Source organism: Ischnura elegans, chromosome 6 (assembly GCF_921293095.1).
Source record: "Ischnura elegans chromosome 6, ioIscEleg1.1, whole genome shotgun sequence".
Classification (NCBI taxonomy): Eukaryota; Metazoa; Arthropoda; class Insecta; order Odonata; family Coenagrionidae; genus Ischnura; species Ischnura elegans.
Genome location: NC_060251.1, coordinates 102,288,540 through 102,311,008, shown reverse-complemented (window position 1 = coordinate 102,311,008; position 22,469 = coordinate 102,288,540). Strand labels below are relative to the sequence as shown.

The following is a 22,469-nucleotide window of genomic DNA, read 5'->3' as shown; positions in this document are numbered from 1 at the left end:
ATTCTCAAACACATAGCTATTTTTAAACAATCACAGCCCTAAAGTATACCTTAACTACAGCTGTATACAGTAGAAATATTCTCTGTTTGAAAGATTTTAATTCAAGAGACAGTTGGATTCCAGATTATGCTAAAAACAGCAAAGAAAATGAGGAATACAGGCAATATTTTGAAAGAGTAGGCACTTTTGATGAGCCATGTTTTTATGAATGCAAAAAACAGCAAAGAAAATGAGGAATACAGGCAATATTTTGAAAGAGTAGGCACTTTTGATGAGCCATGTTTTTATGAATGGAAATATCAGCAAATGAATTGGTTGATTTCATTTATCACCGTAGCATCTACAGCTGAGAGAACACTTTTACTGTCAGAAAAATAGTCTACTTTGTATGATCAGCAAAAAACATTCATTCAATGCATCAAATCATACTCACGGTCACAATCATCAAAGATGACAAGAGGGCTCTTTCCACCAAGCTCCAGAGAGACTCTCTTCAGATTGGAATTGCCAGCTGCCGTGGCAATCAGCTTGCCCACTTCAGTTGAACCAGTGAAGGCCACTTTGTTGATATCACAATGAGATGCAATTGCAGCTCCGGCAGTGGGTCCATACCCAGGGAGGACGTTAACCACTCCAGGAGGAAACCCAGCCTGCAAGATAAGGCGACACGAGATGTTACTTTGAAATCATGATATTAAATTATAGATGTGGCACAGAGATGCTTCATCACTACATTGTCCTCTAAAATAGAATTTTATCAAACAATAGGATCGTTAAATAAGATCTGAAATCATAATTCATTAAAAGAATTTGTCATATGGAAGGAAAAGATAGGTTACTGGGAAATTATATAATTCAGCCATTTTCCCATAAATGAAAAAAAAATGCAAAAGTTGCCACCCACTTTTCATGAGATGGTGATCTTAATGGAATTTTGGTTAATTAAATCTTCAGAGATACCAAATATTTGATGGAAAGAATCACTCAATAGAGTGTTAAAAACAACGATCCATGTGTGAGGCCAAGAAGAGTGGAGTAACAGTGAGCCACTCTGCATGAGGTCATCAACATATCTATGACAGGGCCATTGAAATAATATTGCCAAGAAAAGCTTGAGTAGAAGGCATCAGAATGAAAAATGTAAATATACAGGTCTATTTTTATTTTTCAAACTAAATCACAATCAGTAACAATAAAAACTGATGAATGAGCCAATTGTATGAAATCATTAAAACTAGATTGCCAAATAGGAGGGTAATGATGATTTTTCACGAAATACCTCAAGCATGGCCTTGTCAGTGTATAAAACAAAATCCAGGAAGTATTATGAATGAAAGACCTACATATATTTTTACTTACAAACAAACAAGCAATTCAACAAACTTTCTCATGACTATGCTTTGGGAGAGAGGGGGCAATGGATGAGATTGAGTCGCACACCACACTCGGTTAACATTTATAAAATTTTACTTTACATGGGGTGTATTAATTAAAGAAGCCGGTTACAATTCATCAATAATGCAAATATAATATTAATTATAGTAAAATATTTAATTACCATATTTCAAGGATTGCTGTGATACAAATATATTTTTTGCATTCTGGGGGTGGGAGAAGATCCCCTCATCCCTTCCATAGTTACGCCATTTCTGAACACAGTAATGTTCACAGGTTTACTTAAAGCGAGGGTAAAATCTGTCATTAATGATCACAAGCATGTGACCTCAAACGATATTACTTGTTACATGCTGCAGTTTCAAACAGTATTTACCCAATTTTCAAAATATCAACTATTTCATATGGTAAAAGGTTCCTTTTCCAATGATATCCTCTAACTGATTACTTGAGGTCCTCTTTTTAAAACTTAAATTTTTCTACTTATTCTTTTTTATACTCCCATAATGCTTACATCAGAAAATAGCATCGTATGCATTATCAAACACTAATGAAATGCCTGATTGGAAGCCACAGATATGTAAAGGGCAAATGGTACTGTAGCAGCTTCACTGGCGATTTTAGATGAGACACGTGCCACCTGTCATCGTTCATCCTTCGAACAGCCACCACCGGAGTCTGCCTCCGTGGAGCACTGTAGTGACAGTCATTCTTACGCAACCGATAAGTGTGGTATCCACCATTTGCCACTGCATAATGCTTGCAAGCAGGGGCGGATCCAGGATTTATTTCTGGGAGGGGCACAAACAAGGCCGCATCCAGGATTTTGTTCAGGGGGGGGCACAAGGATACCTTGTTATACAAAACGAACGAAATAACAATGGGTCCGTATTAAAAATCTAGCATATTTTTAAGGGTCTGGGGGGGGCACGTGCCCCCGTGCCCCCCCCCTGGATCCGCCTATGCTTGCAAGTCAGACCGCCATCTTGAAAATACTATGTTGCCTCACGGCTGTAATTTGCGATCCAAAAACAAATTTATTCTGTTGTGTTACACCAGTGTGTCACTGAAGTGCCTTGACCCCCTCAGTACTAATTAATGGCTGCCGTACCTCTTTGATCAATGCAGCAAGATAGAGAGCTGTAAGGGGTGTCTGCTCGGCTGGCTTCAAGAGCATCGTACATCCAGTGGCCAAGGCAGGGCCCAGTTTCCACGACATCATCAAGATTGGATAATTCCATGGAATGATTGCTCCAACAACACCAATAGGTTCCTTGCGGGTCATTGTCATGAAATTTCCATCTGGAAGCAAGTTAAAAATCAGGTCAGATTCAATTCAACAATGAAGTACAAAACCATAAAATTTAAATGTTTGTTTCCCCTCTTTACTTAAAATTTCTCTACCACTCTAAGATGAGTTCTGAATTAAATTCTCCTCCCTTCATACCATAATAATTCAAGTATTATAAATATAACTTTGACACAGTGACCCTGACAAGGCAATGGAGCTGAATAGAAAACAGATCTATTTTGTTATCTAAAGGTCCACCTAGGGAACTATCTAAAGTTAAATGGAGTGCATTATATTTGGCCACCAAGCACTGAATACCGGACACACATCAGCCTACTTGGAGGTAGAGTCAATTTATTATCATGACAAGTATATTTTGGCACTTGTTTCCAAATCAGACTCATCTTACTGTTGATCAAAAAACAAAGTTGAATTCCCACAAAAAATGTAATAGATTCACCACACCTTTCTTTTAATGATATTTTCCCTCAAAGATATAAGTACTGACCTTGCCACTTTTGTCAAAGGTAAGAGGGTGAAAGACCATAAACAATTCAATGTTAAAAGTGCTATTTATTATGGGCACATTTTTCTAACATGGGAATTATGAAAATATTATATAACATGCTAAAATTAAAAAGAATATTCACGGCCAAAATGTCCTGAAAACTAAAAACAAGGCATTCACTGTAGCTGCCAAGCACAGCGGTCCGTTATTGATTAGTAAAGATTTGATGCTGGAAAAAACCTTAAACACAAAGTATAATTGAGGGTGGTTTTGAATTATTAAATAGTTTGCTTCAGTAAAAATACCTGTTTCCTGTATTTGAGAGGGGGAAATTACACCCAAATCAAATGCCAGTTTCATAATACATATCTAAGTTATCTAATTAACTATCAGAACGTTAAAGTCTTTAGTAATACTTATATGCAAATACAAATTCCTCCACTGAAATCGGTAGGTGTGTTAAACAGAATAAAAGAATATGCCATGACAATACTTGTTGTACATAACCAAAAATCTTTCTACTTACCAACGGGGATGGTGTGTCCATGAATCTTATCACACCAGCCTGCATAGTATCGGAAAACATCAATGGCACACTTGATATCAAACAAAGAATCTGTATAAGGCTTTCCATTATCCAAAGTTTCCAAACTGGCAAGGTATTCCAGGTCACGTTCAATCAAACTTGCAAACTAGAAAAAAAGTTAAATTCTCAGCATTAATTTACTTTCCCCTATTTATTCCCCAATAAAATTAAAATGAAAGATTATCACAACCTTTTGGTATTACACAAAAGAAATTTAACAGGATTAAACTCCAAGATACATATAATTGTAACGTATCTAGTGCAGCATACATATACATGTGATGGAAGCATGTCTTGGGAACAAGAGCATTAGGGCCAGGATGTTTTCCTGATGGGAATATTGGCAATACTGACTCCGAAATATGAAGCTAAATACATCTTAAATCAGGCAGGTAGTCAAAGAAAGGGAAAAAAAACAAAATGGAATTTTTTTGCCATAATTTGTTTGTATTCCAGGGTATCTATGAAATTCTCATTTTCGCTAAGTTTAATCTATCACCTCGCCGTTGTTGCTGTCCATTTTACACTTTCCATCCCTTTCTTCCTTCTTCTATCTGCCTGACGTTGGCAAGTTTTGTATGAATGAATGAGTTGCATGAATGTATATGTATGTACAAAAATGTTCACTTATTGTTCATACGACTATTTTAAAGAATTTCTCCATATTCTCAGCACTGATCCAACGTGTGGAGGTTCTACAATAAATAAATTACTCTGTTTAATGAGCAATTTCCATAAAAGAGATTTTCAAAGTCCAATAGGGAAAATTGTTCACTTGGGAGCTTAATACATACACTGAAGTATCCCACAAGAATAATGAATTGCCAATGTATTGTCCCTTATTCATGACTTATCACTGCAGCAGACTTGAATGAGGCATATATTTCATCATGGAAAATTACAATTTCTTCCGTAAGTCGTGGCTGACATATTACTATCTCACTCCCTCCAATGTGAAGGACTGCGAGGCATATTTACCCTTACAATTCCTATTACCTTATATTGGCCTCTTTGAAAGCTTGCATGCCCAAGTAGGGGAATAAATACAGCAGACACAAATATTTGAGGGCATATGGGCCAATGAGCAGTAGAAGGATGCTCTCAGTGAGAGAGGTAGTAGAAGTCAACAGGGGGGCAACTAAGAATTAAGGCTAGGGGGGTTTTAAGCACAACTGATACTTTGGGGTGTGGGGGTATTGCATACCCGCAAGGGTTAGTAGGACTTGTGGGGCCCTCCTCCAGAAAAAGTTTAAGATTAATGGTTCAAAATGGCAAGTTTTACGGCTTTCTGAGGGATATTTGATTAATCCTAACAATATTCTATAAGTAATACTAATCCATTAAGTAAACTGGATTAAACTTCAAAATTTCTCTTAGCTCTGGGGGGGGGGTTTATCCCCCAAAACCCTCCCCTCGCTGCGCCACTGGAAGGCAATGCAAGTGTCAGGTATTCAGCCTCGATAGCTGAACAGCATATTCCGCTGTTTCATATAAGGTAAGAAAATTTTACTCTTCATACCTGCCACTCAGTGACGGATCTATAGAGGGACTAAGAGGACTATAGCCTCCCCAATGCCCCCCCCCCCACCCCCAATTGGGTCCAAACATATGCTAGATAAAATCGAAATTTTTGGGGGCTTCCACTTTGTGCAAAAGTATATTGTTATATTTTCCTATATATTTACCTCTTTTAACGACTTGAAATACAAATCAGCTCAAGACTTAGGGCCTCTTTTACATGCTTTTGGTATTTTATAGTCCCGCGGCAGTTCCAGAGAGAGGTAAGAGAGAGCAATAGCCCTCCCTTTTGGGTATCTAATTTACACTAGATACAATGGTAATTTTTGATCGGACCCCCACCATTGATGGTAGATTACCCTCCACTTGGCCTATCCCATTGTTCCTATCCTGGATCCACCACTGCTGCCACCGGAGGGCATGGAAAACCCTTCGATGAATTTGAAAAACCAGTGAGACGCAGGGTCTTGTGAAGCCAATGATCAGTGAAGTAGGTATATATTTACTGAAGACTAGTCCTCAAACAGCAGCAACCCCCACCCCTTCCCCTTGTCAATGCCTGAGGAGTTTGGTGGCCAAAAATGCCAGTGGATAGGTTGACTCAGTGATAATTTTGGTTATTTTATGTAACTGTTATAATGATTTCAAAGTGAACACATTTTTTTCTCATGTACTTCTGACCATCAATAATTTGTTGAAGTGGTTCTTCTATCAAACTACAAAACCCTTCTAAATCTATGGCACATGCTTAAGCACGTAAACTATCCTTTATACATTGATTGAACATTTTCCTCCCAGCATGCCAATATCTCAGGATAAATCACATTTTGGTATTCATACTTTTGCATTTGGGTGCATGACTGCAAAGTTTCTCGTATGTGTTTGGATTTTTTCTTATTACCTTGTTCATAAGACTGCCTCTTGCAGAAGCGTCCATGGTCCTCCATGTTGACCCAAGCTTGAACGCCTCCCTGGCTGCACACACAGCACGGTCCACATCAGGCTATGAACAAGTAACAATGAGGGTAATAAATACACAACATTAAAAACAATCATTTGCACAAATAAGGGATTCAGTTGTCAGCAAACAATAAATTGAGTTTTTCCTGAGGCCAGAGGGTAATTAATAAGATGTTATTAGTGGGCATCTTCAGGATCAACATAAGAAACCTCCCAAGGGCAGAGGGAAAGACACCCTATACATAGCCCTTTCTAACAGGTTGGAAATGTAATGATTTTTAATAGTAATAATTCAACAGTTTCCCTTAGTCCAGCAAGTGGGTGGGTACTCTACCAAGATCCGTGAAGTGACAAATGGGAGAGGAAGGAGAACGACAAAAAATAAGGAGAATTGAGGGCTGGTTCGATTTAAAAGCCAAGTCTAAATTTAAGTTCGGCACCAAACTCAATAGTTTGGGTGGAATAGAACAACTGCTGGCTTCTGTGCTTTCAACCAAGATGAAAATTTCATAATCACATGACCTGCCCCTATTCCTCATTAGGCAGTAGCCATTATATTTCTGGGGAAGGGGGGGGGGAATACAACAAAGACTGTATAGCAGAAAAAATTACGGGGGAGGAATTGAGCTCCTCAAGCTCTCCTGCTGGCAGCGACCATAATTTCTCAACCTTGCCGTGGAGCACGGGTGCTCAAGGTAGAATACTACCTTACCTGGAGGGTTTGGTACGGAATATCACGCTTAAACGGGGAGGGGAGGGGTTCGGGCGTTGGGTCGCCCCCCTAGCTACGTCGCCCTGGGCAGATGCCTGGCTTGCCCGGCCCCTAAGTTGGCCCTGAGTGGGAGTGTAGAGCGCCGATTCCTCTAGAATCATATTTTGACATCTACCGGTGTATTTGGTTATTTTGAGCGGGAGTTAAATTTCCATTAAATTTAGCTCCTTTTATAATATTCAAATCGTTGAATTAGATACATCAAGATTCATATGTAACTGTTATTCATGATAATATTCGTTTTTTCCAGTTCTCATTCAAATGTCGGTACTTTTACAAGGTAAAATGGTTTCGCGTTGGTCTAGGCTTTCGGTTGCCGCACAGCAAAGACGAGCGCTCTTTTTATTTCTAATATTACTATACATATATGTAATACAATTATTTATTTGAGCCAAAAAATACAGCAAACCCCCATAAATAGCAAACCACAAATTCATAATGCCAGCAGGAATTTAACCTTTATCGACCGTGCAGTCCCAAAATGGACCACGTAATGTTTTCGTTTATGGCCTTGCGGTCAACTGGAGAGCTGCTCATATTTTAAAGCCATGCAGTGATACATCTGGGATTTTAAGCCGTCCTTTAAAGGTTAAGTTATTGCGCTTCTCCACCGCCGGTATATGAAGCATGTCCCTACGGATGACAAGGCACTCAGAAACCAGGCGGAACAACAATGCAACCCAAGCCGTAGCGAGCGAGACGGTCTAGGGATACCCATTACCCTTGAAACGGTTTAGAGATAGCAATAATAATTTCGCCTTCGATCAACTTACGAAAATAGAAACATGCAGTCCTAGCAGTTAACAATTAGGATAAACCACATTCATCCTTACCCTTGGCAGCGTGAAGTAAACTCATCTAATCGCGACCTTCAAGTCGACAGGCGAGACTTTTACCCGCCAGCATCGGGGGACGCCTCTATTCCCAGTGATATCCCACCTCCCTGAATTTTTTTCTGACTACGGTCTTGCTATCCAACGCTAGATCACCTCTATAGGGGTCACCGCGGGAATACGATTCTTTCCACTGCCTCCGTCAAGGTCGCAGTTTGTGAGAAGCAACAGGTGAATGCCGATTGAATACGTAATGCAGTCTAAGCGGTCGATGCGGGGCGCGTTTCCCCGAAGAACATCATGGCAGGGTAGTAGTACATGGATACCCTACAAATCGGGTAGTTTCCTGCATCACAGAAAACGAAAGGCATTGATTGCGATTCGTTACCCAACATAAGTGTACATATTCATAATATACAAATTATTTGGTTTTAGAAATCCCAGTTTAGACGAATGTTAATGATCAACTTTAACCTCATTTGAATAGGGCCAGCTTTGCGCCCATGCGATGCCACTCCACGTGACGTCACAGGACCCTGGATGCTATACGAGTAAACATGAGTTTTACATCGTCTGAGATTACCAATGCATGCATGAGGCACAGAGCTCAGGGAAACATCTCTTAATAATCACCTTATTAAAAATGCCTCTGGTCGGAAAGTTTCCTTCGTTTGATAAGGTATTAATAATCCTTATTTAAGCCAAACGCTACCTGATAGCAGGATACTCTGCTACCTGCTAGCAGCCTGCATCGCAGCGGCGCACATATCCTCGCCCTAAGGTCACCTCACACGGCGGCAGTGGGAACCAGAATGACCTCACGCCGGCTTTTCCAGCATTCATACTTAAGCCGTCGCGTTTTCGCGCGCTTGAAAATTTTCACTTTTCATTTCATCGCGAAAAATAGATATAATCGTTTAAAAATCTAAGAGCGTGAAATGCGTACTCCAGGAGTAATAATCTTTCGATTTAGGCAATAAAAAAATAGGAAACCAGCCTATTGTGAGTGCTCCACAATATCGGTTCAAGGTCGCGTCATTGCTGCATTCCTGCACGGAGCTCCACTTTCTAGTCTCCCCGCATTGCAAGTCGAAAGTCTACAACAAAACTCTCGTCTTCGAGAGGCTTTGTAGTCCAATCAACGAAGACCAAGAAGGTCGATTAGGTGAAATAATTCATGTCACGGAAATATCTTTTACATCGCCATTAACAATACACTAAAACCAGAGACCGGAGCGGGGTTTTGTGGGAGGGGCGTACAAAGTCAATTTTTTCACGTTTTTCTTGAATGACATGGAAAACTGTTGCCCTTAGCAAAGCCATATTAAAGTCAAATTACACTTGATCTATAATTAGTAGTCCTCCTCATTTTTCAGTACAACTTAATATTCAGTCATCTCTTCAATGCCTCTACAGATTACATCTTTGGTGCGAATTTAAACGATTTATGTCTCCTTAAGATGCGCCCATCAACTATTTCAAACATTTTTGAGCCTAAATATTAAATAATTTGAGTTTTTCTTTTTCGTGACCTCAATTGTTAACGTTGATTAATGCCTTGGAGTCAGGGGCGGATCCAGGATTTCTTTCCGGGTGGGGGGGCACAAGCAAGGCCGTATCCAGGATTTTGTTCTGGGGGGCACAAGATACCTCGTAATCCAAAACAAACGCAATGGTAAAGGGACCGTATTAAAAATCTTGCATATTTTTTAAGGGTGTGGGGGGCACGTGACCCCGTGCCCCCCCTAGATCCGCTTATGCTTGGAGTGCAGGTCTTTAAAGACCTACGATAAATATTACATAAATTATTGAAACTGGGTCATGAATAAATTAATTTTAAGCGGAATTTGCACAATCTGATTTCTATAGAATGATAATATTTCATATTGCTCGCCCGGAAGCGTCACCATACATCAAAACGGTAATTTCCTGATGAGTTTCCAACAAGGCGAAATTCACCGGCACATACCTACCGGGTGCAGGTACCAACCGCTCCCATACATTCAGTATTCATCAATTTGATTTTTTTTACTGTTACAACTAAATTTAGCTATAACCCTCCTCCCTACTTAACCCTTTCAAGACGGTACTCAGGAAGTTGCTAATTAGTTGACTACATCAGTGATGGGCATTCTACGGCCCTCAGCGGCTCTCTGAAATATTCTATTCGGCCCGCGCGGAATTATTCCGAATATGCCTCATGAAAAGAATACAGGCTTAACAAAAATAAATATTTTCTCCTCTTCTGTTTTCTATCAGAAACGGCAAAGAAATACATTAACTTATCTTAGATATTGGAATGTTATGTTTAGAGTAAGAGGCACAGGCTGCCGGTAACTTTGTAGCAACAACTTCCGGTAGTCCTTGTCGAAGCCCACTATCCCAAATCTGACGTCTTATGACCAGAAAGTTATTGCTGAGTCTACTTCACCATAAATATGCAAACAGGAGTTTTCAACATTAAAACTTCAAATAGTTGCCTAAGAAACATACTGAGAGAAAAGCATTTAACTTCTTTTTCGAGACTAATTGTAAGTGCATCCCAGTTCGATCCAAGTTATGAGAAAAGATTAGAAATGCGGTCACAGTTTCATTCACCACATTTTCCTTTATAACTAATCAGTTATCAATAGGACTTAAAATGATAAAAAGCACAAGAATTTTGCAAAATATATCATTTTTGTTTTATAGTAAATTATATTGGCCCGCTAAGTTTTCCTTCCTTTCCCATCAATGGTCTACATCATTACCCGACCGACTTATCTAACTTTCAGGATTCAGATATAAAGCTATGCCTTTAGCAAGAGGACCTTGCAACCGTCACCACACAAGGTCACAGCTACCCCTACCGCATTAATCTCTGTGAATCGTCTGCTCTTAGCCGAATAGCTGGATGGCTTAGAGCGAGAGGTTATCGCTTAGCGTCGCATGTCGGCCTGAGGGCACTGGACCAAGATTTGCGCTCGATTTAAAGTAGGAGCAGTGCTAAGAAGCCAAAGAATCATGGAAAACTTGAAGAGGTTCCGCCGGGACTGTGTGAGTGAATCATGGAAAACTTGAAGAGGTTCCGCCGGGACTGTGTGAGTAAAAATTACTCACACAGTCGACTCACTAAAAATTAATCTTACTCCAACATTTTGTAAGTATTGTTTAAAAACATCCCTTTCACATGCGTTATACACTGGGAGTAAGTGTGAATAGAAATTAATAACTGAAGCTTTACAGTATATATATTTATTATATTTTCTTTCCTTAGCATGAACAGTTTAAACTGCCTATTAATTGTAATGCAATATATTCCGATCGATGTAATTGATTATATATATTATGGGTATTCCCTGCAGGTTATGGTAGATTTACGCATGGAAAATTTTGCGAATCTTCCCGCCTGGCCCCTCTCCCCAAATTGAACTTCCCTCTTTTATTCACGCCAACGCCTATTCCCTTTCATACCACCTATAAGTCCAACTCTATACCTCCCCCTTCCCCTTTAGCCTAATATCTTCCCTTAAACACGGTTTTTAACATTCCCTGCCCGCTTAATGCTTAATCCATCCAAGCCCTCTGCCCACGCCGTATACGTTTCTAAAATTCTTCCACCATGTAGAGCATTGCCGAGTGGTAAACGATGTCATGGAAGCGTTAAAAAAATATTTAAAAGATTAAAGGTCGTGCCACGGCAACGCCACTCCAAGACCAATTCGTGAATGCCTCTCACTTTATGAAAATATTATGCTAATTAATCCGTTTGAAAATGTAAGTCCCAAAAACTTTCAAATGGGAATAAGTCAATGAAAAAGTAATTTTTTCCCACAGTTTTTGAAGACTGTGGAAGTGTTGAGCCATTATTAATCAACTAACGTATTTTGACTCGATCAACTCCATCTATTCGCTGAAATCTTCGAGGGTGTCATGGTCAGTATACTAATTTCATTCTCATTGATACGTTATGACCCATTTCCCTATATTTTTTCTTAAAACGAGATTCATAGCCAAGTCGCAATTATTTTTTTTATGCACACAGAAAAACATTGCTAACAGAAATCTGCAGATCTACAGGATCTCTATAGAAATTTGAGGATTTTTAATGCAATTTTATAAAGAAGCAATGAGAAAATTGCATTTTTTTCTATATTTAACTTTTAACGCATTAGGCTTTGTGGGGTGCCATGCTCAAACGAATTTGCAAAATGTGGGAAAAATTGAAGAATAAGTCCCCCGAGAAATAATTACTTGGAGAAGTATTAAATTTTACAAGGCGTGAAATTGGCGCCAACGTCAACTCAATAGTAGTACAAAGTGAGGTTTTTAAATACTTCCATCAACTGTTCGGCATACTAAAACTCATTCAGGGGTTTAATCAAAGGTTTATACAGGTGAGAGTAGGGTTCACGCCCGACTAACAACAGGCGTGTGGACTTCACTCAGTCAGCTTATGAGGACCAGTTCGTTTCCCTGGGGCACCACGCACTTCGAGGAGTTTTGTTTGTTGGGAGGGGGGGGAGTCTCAAAGTTTCACCCGGGATTTGAATCCGGGACTCCAAGATAAGTAGCCCAATAAACCACACACAGGGCCACCATGCTCCACCTGTGAAATATTATATCGTAATTTTTCTCCTCATATGAAATGGAGTATGTTGAATTAATATTGAAATAAGACGAAGCCGCATTGGATTAGACATCGCTTCACGGACTCTTACTCCTTGACCTTGAGTATATTTTGAAAGGTGTACACGGGAACCTGGTCGATGGGTCAATGATTTTCACCCCAATCAAACACAAGAAAAAGTCTTCCACCATGCAAAGATAAGGATGCCAGCGATGAGGAGATGATTTATTGCCGAGCTCTTTGACAGCTCGCGATAAGATTGAAAAGGGGGGATTTATAACACTCACACTTCAAATTTTATCATTCTTCATTAACTAGAAATGACTTACCCAGAGTACATCTGTACTTTTTCACCTTCCTGAAACTTCAAATTGAATATCTGGCAGCAAAATGACATATTAAAATCTTTCATGTGTTGTAATGTAAAAATTTAAATGAATTTAATCCCAAAAATATCGATAGTCCGATGCACTTTGAAAAAATTTATTATTTTAAATCTCAACTCTAATCTGCTATTTGGTTACTTAAAACAGATAAACCATGGTGTCTTGCTTTGTTATTTTCTATCGTTTTAAAAAATCAAGAGATCTCGCGAAAACTGTTCTAATTCCGCTACTGAAAAAGGAGAACTACGCAGAAAATGAAGATTTTAGGACTACTAACTTAATATCGCACGCGGCAGAAATTGGCACTGAGGATTTTACGATTGGAAAAAGTGAAAACGAGTATATAGACGACGATCAGCTTGGTCTTAGAAAAAGAGAGCCAATTCGAGATTCAATAGCGGTAATAACCTAGAATATAACCAGGAAGTGTACGCTTGCCTCGTGGATTTTTAATAAGGATTTTATAGAGTGAGCTGCGTAAGTAAATGGAGATCCTTAAGAATATAGGCATGGATTGAAGGGAGGGCAACTCATTCGTACTCTCTATATGGCCCAGAATGCGCACTTGAGGGAACCGGACGGAGAATCAGGATGAGCAGGCAAAGGCGGAGTGAGGCAAGGCTATCCATTATCGCCATCGCTTTTTAACATGTTCTCTGAGGAGATGGTAAGAGAGGCGTTGGATGAGTTGGAAGCTGGAGTAAAAGTGGGAGGAATGATGTTTAAATCATTTACATTCGCGAATGATCAGGCGTTGATTAACCAGTCAGCGAAGGGACTACAGGTTGTAGTGGATAGACAGGCGTTGGACAAGCGATGCCAGGAGTATGGGATGAGGATTAATCACAAGAAGACCGAGGTCATGCGGTTTTGTAAATTATCGTGAGCGAGGAATATGAGACTCAAGATAAAAGTAGATGGGCAGAAACTTGAGGAGGTGGAGGAATGCGACTAATTAGGCAGCGCAACAGATTAAAACGGAGACAGCAGTAAGTACACTACGAAGAGGATTGCGTTAGCAAGGGAGGCGTTCAAGAACAGGAAGAAGCTTATGAGATGGTCGTTATGTAATTATTTAAAGACAAGGATTCTGAATAGTATGAAGTGTGGTGTAGTATTTTTACAGTGCGGAAGAAGGAATTTCCAGTCTTAGCAAGAAGCCATTAATCAATTTCAATTTTCTCAGAGACTGAAGATTTATGGTTAAAGTAGTTCTGACAGGAATTATCCTGTCAGGGTTAAAGTAATCTCTCCCGTCCCTGTTCAATACATCCGTGTTCAGAGCACGCATTTCATGAAAACATACTGGGCACAAATTTTCAAATCGTCCTCAAACGCTATAAAAACATATTCTTCAAGGCATAGTAGATGCACATTTTTCCGAGACGCTACTTAATTACCCGGGGTACTACCCACATTTTCGTACAGATTATCAGGGCACCGCGGACAACTGTTGAGTAGCAGACAGCTAACTGAACAAAAATTCTATACCTCAGGAGTAAAATCCGCAATGCCCAGACACATTACTCATAGCGTGACTCACTGTCATCCAAGAGCCCTAATCCCCAGCTCATCTTTCCAAGATTTAACGCAAGATTTGTGAAAGGAGAAATATGTCGTCTTAAGATAGTAACAACGTGAGTGCCCTGGGGGATCACCATGATTCACGCACATGATTCGTTGGCGCGGCACTTGAAGAGGGAAACAATAACAGGTCATATACAAATTAGAGAGCTAATATCAATTATATAGGGCATTTAATAAATAAATTTTAATATACATATAACGCTATCAATGAAAGTGAGTGACAATACGATAAAAATACATTGGCGAACCCTTAGAAACCGTAATGAGCTCTACTTTCACGTCTCTCCAACAAATAAATCGTATTAATTCAATTGAAAATGAAAGACTGGAATAAAATCTTAGGTACACTCAAAGAAACTGCTTTGATGATATTCATATACACAGCTGGAATTCTTACACTCCCCGCCTTACCTCCTTCAAGGTAACATTAATAGATTTAAAAGTAGATAAAATAAAAAGTGATAACGACATGAAATTTCTCCATCTCTTTTCTTTCAGGAAAAGAGGTGAGAATGAGCTGCAACGAAATGGTCCCATTTCGATACATGTAAAATGACATTGGCTACGCTCAAACCATCTCACGAGATTACTTAACCTTTGAATCAAAACGACGATCGCGTACTAGAAATGTTATGCTTCTCCTCAATCGGAACGCATTTAATGACGAGAAGTGACAGTTAAATTAGCGTTACATGTTTTTATCATTGAAAAAAAACTGTTCGTTGAAGGCTCGTTGAATAGAAAAACCACTCTGGAAAGGAAGAAGTTCACGTAAACGTTAAGAATGAAAGTACTTCCACAATCGGGCATGAATCGAGTGTGGTATCTTCGTTTCAACTCGGTGGCGGGGCACTGAAAACTTCTCATCTTACTATCACTCACTTTAACATAGAACCGTAACTCCATAAGATCTTTATTTGCGAAAGCTATTGATTACCCTGCGGATAGACACCGTTTTCAGTGCCTTACTATGAGTCCTTTTAATGAAGGAAGGAGAATATCAATGCAATACCAGACGGCGTGAATGACAACGATGGGGATGATGAATCATGTCATACTTCCCCTTCATAAGCACGGCAGCGCAAGCCGCAGTCCTTGACTGTAAATTACATTTCTATAATCGAAAAAGATTACTTACCACAGGATTATCAATAGCTTTTATTACTCTTGCGTCAGAAGTAGTACAATTTAGTGAGAGATGATAAAAGCCTGTTTTTGAAGCCTAGCCTCCGAGTTTAAACGAAGAAACCACACTAAGATGACATTTACATATTTCCGTAAAAGAGATATTTTTGTCCCTTTTTCCTCAGAAAGAAGCAACATTAATCCTTCCATGCCAGTGTGATGAGTCATTCAGAACATACGAGGTGTGTTCAAAAAGTATCGCGAATTTTGAATTTTTCGCGGGTTACGTATAATCGAATTGCGATTTTTTTGTGGCGTTATGTTGGTACTCATGTCTGTCTCTTATGCCGACAAGCTCGGCCATTTTGAATGTTTACTTAATTGTTGACAGCTGCTTTGCTTGCACGTGTTTTGGATCGTCTTCGATTTTTACCATGGATCAAAGAACCTGTATCAAATTTTGCGTAAAAAACGAAATTAAGTGCGCGGATGCATTCCGAATGTTGACTGTGGCATACGGAGAAGCTAACTTGGACCGAAGCAACGTTTATCGGTGGTACAAAATGTTCTCAGAAGGCCGAGAAGATGTGAACGACGAAGAGCGTGCCGGACGCCCGAGCACTTCAACAACAGACGAAAAAATTAATGAAGTGGAGAAAATGGTATTGGCCAATCGTCGAATCACCGTTAGAGAAGTTGCTGAGGACCTAAACATATCGATTGGCTCGTGCCATTCGATTTTTATCAATGATTTGGGCATGAGACGGGTCGGGTTGGGTTGGGTTGGGTTTGGGTCCGCGACGACCCAAATTTGCTGCAGAGGGTCATAACTGGTGACGAATCGTGGGTTTATGGTTATGACGTGGAAACCAAAGCTCAATCATCTCAATGGAAGCTGCCGCACGAACCAAGACCGAAAAAAGCGCGCCAAGTTCGGTCGAATGTGAAAGTTTTGCTGACAGTTTTCTTCGATTGCAGGGGCGTGGTGCATCATGAGTTCTTGCCACAGGGTAGAACGGTCAATAAGGAATATTACCTGCAAGTTATGCGCAATTTGCGCGAAGCAATCCGCCAGAAACGCCCGGATTTGTGGAAGAACAAAATTTGGCTTTTGCACCACGATAACGCCCCTGCTCACACATCGTTGCTTGTGCGCGACTTTTTGGCCAAAAACAACACACTAATGATGCCGCAGCCACCGTATTACCCAGATCTGGCCCCCTGTGACTTTTTCTTGTTCCCTAAACTGAAGAGACCCATGAAAGGACGACGTTACGCTACGATTGACGAGATAAAGACGGCATCGAAGGAGGAGCTGAACAAGATTTAAAAAAATGATTTTTTGAAGTGCTTCGAAGATTGGAAAAACCGTTGGCACAAGTGTATAATACCTCATGGGGATTACTTTGAAGGGGACAAAATAGATATTCATGAATAAATAAATAATTTTTGAAAAAACACAAAAGTCGCGATATTTTTTGAACACACCTCGTACAACGGTATTATCAGAGGATGCATCCTTCAGACACAGCAACTTGCTAGCAACTGCATAAAATAAAAAGAGGCACTGTTTTGCAAGCAATACATGCTATGAACGTCCGAGAACGTATTTTTAAAGAACTCAATACCGAAATTATGAATATTTCTCTCATTATTATTTCAACTGACAACAATTTGGGAAACTTGAGATGCTTTGCTAAACTTTGTGAAATAATTGAAATTAGATCACTTAAAATAAATAATAATCCACGAATTCTATTTGGAAGCAAACTTATTTAAACACCCTCTCATCATTTTTAAGGACCTCTTAAGTTCTCGGGAGTGAGCGCAAAGATGCTATATGTATTTACCGAAGATCTATGAAATAGTAGGAATGAATTAAATAACGCACACCTACAAATGTTTAACAATTAAAATCAGTGCTCGATTCCAATTTGTGCTAAGAAAACACATCCTGAAATTTATCCCAAGTTATTCTTTCCACTGATACACATTTTGCATCACTTAATATCGATCTCGGAATTCTTAATGCAGGAGTTTCATGAAAAATACAAATGATCGCCTGAGAAAACGATTTTGGCTTCCGATTTTTTTGTTTCCGCACAGAGAACTATGCATTCTAGGATTCCGCACAGAATTTTTGGTTTCCGCACAAGGAAAAAAATTCCTTGAAGACGACACAATGTGTCGAAACCATGGTCGGTCGTTAAGTGTTAAATAAATAGTGTGAAAATTACCATTTGTGTTTTAATCAAGGAATATCATAAGCAGGTACTAAGGGGCACAAGGGCTCAGGTACGCTGGTATGGGCATTGGAAGTCCTTCAATAGCATGCTTGTTACTCGAAATTAGAGCATTATGTAAGCTGAGGAAAGCACAATGACCTTGGTTAAATTATAATCGGCGTTAGTGGATATTTTCTCCCATGCGAGAAAGTTTTTCACGGCGAACTAATGTACTTGTTGGCTGGCGACGTTGACGTTAGCGTCCCAATTACCAGGACGAATTCCGAAAACTAATACATGACTATGTATCAAAAACAATGGAATTATTCTCGCACTTACGTAAATTTCTTCGCCGCGCGCCCTACATGGGATGAATTTGAAACAATACTGGTGATTCTAGCTATAAAAATAAATTAATTATTCATTTTGCAAAACAGCTTATCCCTTTTAATTATATTAAATTATAATTAAGTTTCGTTAAAAAATTCAACTCTTTCTTTCTCAACACAAATTTTCGAAAAAATTTTCCTTCAATGGTCATGGCTGCGTATACGAAGTTGTAATAATGCTTTTGTGAGTGCCTTCTACACGACGATTCAAATTAATGATCGCCTAATGAAGACAACTGCCGACAGATAATTAGATGGCAAGAAAGGGTTAGGAAGACTAGGGATTAAAACACAGAGGTAATAACTGCGTTAAGCAATTTATAAAATCATTCTATGTTGAACTGAATGGAAAAGGCGCCAAATAAATAGCAGGAATGCTGAAGAATGATGGAGATGAGTGCAATTAATCCTTGTCACATTCGAAACATTGGTTTGAGAGAAAAGTCTCAATATTACACCATTATAAGGGTTCAAAAATCAATATTTAGGTAAGATATGTAAGCTAACGATTAAATAACCGAAATTTATCCATTCCCGCTTTAAATGTATGCATCAAATTCTTCCATCAATGATTACCTTGTCTGCCTCGGAGATGTCGATGATCTTCTTTCCGTTCGTAGGGTTGATGGTTGGGAAGGTCTTGCCGCTGACTGCATTCACGAACTCGTTGTTGATGAACAACTGCAAATGAGAAAAGACAATATAAGCATAATAAGCTCACTTTTAACACTAGAAGCTCCTGAGCGGTCATTTTGGCCGTTTTTTTAATATCAAATGTACTCCTCTTCCTTCAAGACGGTTAAAAATTGTTGATATTTCGTGAATTTTAATGAACTTCTGTCCTCCGATCACACGCCAAAAATGTTTATAATCGGCTGCATAAAATATGAAATATTTGCTGATATACCTAAAAGAGCCAGGGTTGTAATTTTGACCGGTATCAATGTTCTGTTCGGTATGCTTGAATTAAATTTTTTATAGTTTTAAGAGTAGCAGTAAGGTTTAACTCACAACTGATTCTCTGCAAGTTTCTATACATTTTTTTTAAATTCTATGCAGTTACATCACAGGATTATTGCATTGACTACCTAAGACCTTACTTACCTAATTTTTGTCCAAGTTGAAAAATTAAATTGTTTAAAAAAATATTTATTATTTGAAATTATTGCTAATTTGAGTTAAGAATAAATTAATCGTTCTTCAAAAGAGAATATATGAAATAATTTATTTGCACACATCACCATAACGAAAGAAAGCTCCTACCAGTCAAAATGACCGCTGTCCGCATGGCATTTAGGTATGGAAAAAAAGACGGCACTTCTAGTGTTAATTTGAAGAGGTGAATGAATGGAGAGGTGTAGAGTTGAAATCTAAGAAGATGAATCAACACCATCGAAAGGTGAAAGCAGGAGGTCTTCAATAGAGTAGCACAGGCGATAAAGGTATTCTACAAAAATAAGGGTCTATTTAGAGCAAGAGGTATAATAGAAAAGCAAAGAAACAGTTCATTAGAACTTGAGCTTCTAGAACATAGTCATATATGTCCTTGAGGCATGAACAATGATGGCAGCAGAGAAATAGTGGGTGAGGCTTCTAAATGCGAAGATTTAAGTAGAATGAAGAAAATAAAATGGATCGATTGAAAGAGTAATGAATTTGTGCTAAGGACAATGGTATTAAGGATAAATCTTATTAAAACGTTACAAAGAATACGGAACAGCTTAACATATTATGAGATATGATCGCCTAATGAAGACAATTGTCCACAGATAAGTGGATGGCAAGAAAGGGTGAGGAAGGCTTCAGATTACAATATAGAAAAACTACGTTAAACATTTTAAAAATCACTCAATAAACAACTGAGTGGACAGGTACATCAAACAAGTCTCAGGATTGCTGGCGAATTATGGGGATGAGTACATTTAAACCTTATCAGAGTTGAACTTAAGCCACCGAATGTGTCAACCGAGTTGCTCACGGTGGACAAACATGAAATTAGCAAGGATGGCGTATCGTGCGGGAGGAAAAGTGGTCAAAGCCACATGATATGTTACCAAAGGCGGCAAAATCCGTAGCATGAACCTACACTATGTAATAGGGTAGTTTCCTTCATCAAAGAAACCGAAAGGCATTGATTGCGATTTGTTACCCACAATTACTGTATTCATAATATACAAATTATTTCGTTTTAGAAATACCGATTTAGACGAATGGCAATGGTCCATTTTTATCCTTATTTGAAAAGGGCCAGATTGGCGCCCTCGCGATGCCACTCCACGTGACGTCACAGGGACCTAGTTTCTATACGAGAAGATAGGAGTTATACATCGTCTGAGATTATCAATGCATGCATGAGGCGCAGAGCTCAGGGAAACATGTCTTAATAATCTCCTATTAAAACTGGCTAAGGTCGGAAAGTTTTCTTCGTTTGATAAGGTATAAATAAACCTTTTTTAAGCCAAGCGCTACCAGACAGCAAGGTACTCAGCTACCCTCTAGCATCCTGCGTCCTATTAGCGCTCAGAGCCTCGATCAAGGTCACCTCACAAGGCGGGAGGGGGAACCAGAAATACGTCACACGGAGAGATTTCCTTACCCGTCGCGTTTTCGCGCGCTTGAAAATTTTCACTTTTCATTTAATCGCGAAAAATAGATATCGTCATTTAAAAATCTAAAAGCGTGAAATACGTACTCCAGGAGTAATAATCTTCCGATATAGGCAATAAAAAAATAATAGGAAACCACCCTATTGAAATAATAATATTTATTACTTTTTTTGGTCTACTTTCAAAGCTACACCTCATTTCAATGAAATTTTATAGTGAATTGAAGTCAGTATCTTCCTCAAATAATCCATAGTTCCATTAATTTCCGCTTAAAAAAATTTCCTACTGGCTCACTATGTGGACGGTCCGAATTCCAATATCAGCGGGAGACATAGGCGAAATAAGGGGAGGGGAGACGTGAACACGGGGGCACGTGCCCCCCACCCCACCGACGCTAAAAAAAAACTGGATTTTAGATACAGTTATCATTATGTTCGTTTTGTTTTATATATTACGGAGCTTCAATCATTTAATTTCATATTAATTACTTTCATTTTAAAATGGAGAGAACATTTCGCACAGTAATTGCTGTATGTTGTTTTTAATCTCAAATATGAGAAGACTGTATGCCTGTCAGGTCTTTGTATTCCCCGTCCCCCAGAAAAAATCTGTATCCGCTCTTAGCGGGAGATGAGATATTTCCGGAGCAATCCAACCCCTCCCAGCATTTTAAAGAAGTACTTAATTAATCCGTAAGCCGGATGGCACGCTGAGATGGCTCCCTTCCTGTCTTCCGTTAAGAGAGAACACACTTAAGCTAGCAGCGAGCATTCTCTCTCCTTACGGCTGAACCTAGCTTTCCTCAAGCTTAGCCTTCCCGTCTAAGTTAATGGCGTACCTACCCGTCAGAGGCGCAGATTCCAGGAAAGCGCTATCTTTTCCTGAAGGTGGGGAAACGAAATGGCAAGGAGAGTCTTTTTACGTTTACTTATAGCAGGAGAACCTCAGTTTTTTTATTACGAGTGTTGTTTTAATGCAAGTATTAAAATTAAAAACTAATAACGTCAATTATTCGTGTATTAAATTAAGTCATTGTGACTCAAATTTTAATCCACGAGAACGCATTTTAAAATTTGTTCACAAATCTAAAAACGAGATTAAGGGTTACTAACCAATGGAATACGATGCCATTCAACTCATTTTGAAATGGTAAAAAATTTGTCACCTCACGGCCTTCAAGTGTAGGTATTCATCCGTTTTTGCATGGTAATGTGTGATCAATGTAAAGAATTGTATTGAGCATTTGACTGTAATTTCTTAATAATTACTTCACACCCATGCGTACTCAAATTGCAGCTCAAGTCGCAAAATAGTACTCACGTATAAATTTATGGGAAAAGATGCTAGATCGTGTTAGGAACGTTGTTCATAGAGTTACTATTTTATTTGGACATCATTTTTTCCAAATATAAGATTTCCCAACATTAATAAATTAGTTTCAATATTTTTCCCGTCATAGTGTCCTCGCCCAGTAATTTTCTCGCTTTCCTCCTCATTGCAAGGGATTCCACATTCAGCTCAACCCTATACATATCCTATCCTACGCATGCACAGCATCCAGCAGCTGTATGCAGTGCACTATAACGTAATTGATGTGTCGTGCTGGATTCCGGGTGTAGGAATTCCAGGAACTAATGAAGCCGTGCTGCATCATAATTATATGAATTCCAGGAGAAAAT

The 22,469-nt window shown here is 39.1% G+C and overlaps 1 protein-coding gene across 2 annotated transcripts in view; it reads right to left on the bottom strand.

Moving 5' to 3' along the window:
* The window catches only part of LOC124161276 (aldehyde dehydrogenase, mitochondrial-like), a 37,871-nt gene that overhangs the window by 8,695 nt on the left and 6,707 nt on the right, over positions 1-22,469 (bottom strand). For both annotated transcript variants that reach the window (XM_046537567.1, XM_046537566.1), the window contains exons 2-6: positions 18,761-18,865; positions 6,200-6,301; positions 3,721-3,886; positions 2,507-2,697; positions 434-650 (exon numbers count right to left, since the gene is read on the bottom strand). In XM_046537567.1, coding sequence (XP_046393523.1) covers positions 434-650; positions 2,507-2,697; positions 3,721-3,886; positions 6,200-6,301; positions 18,761-18,865 — 781 coding nt within the window. The remainder of the gene's footprint in view (positions 1-433; positions 651-2,506; positions 2,698-3,720; positions 3,887-6,199; positions 6,302-18,760; positions 18,866-22,469) is intronic.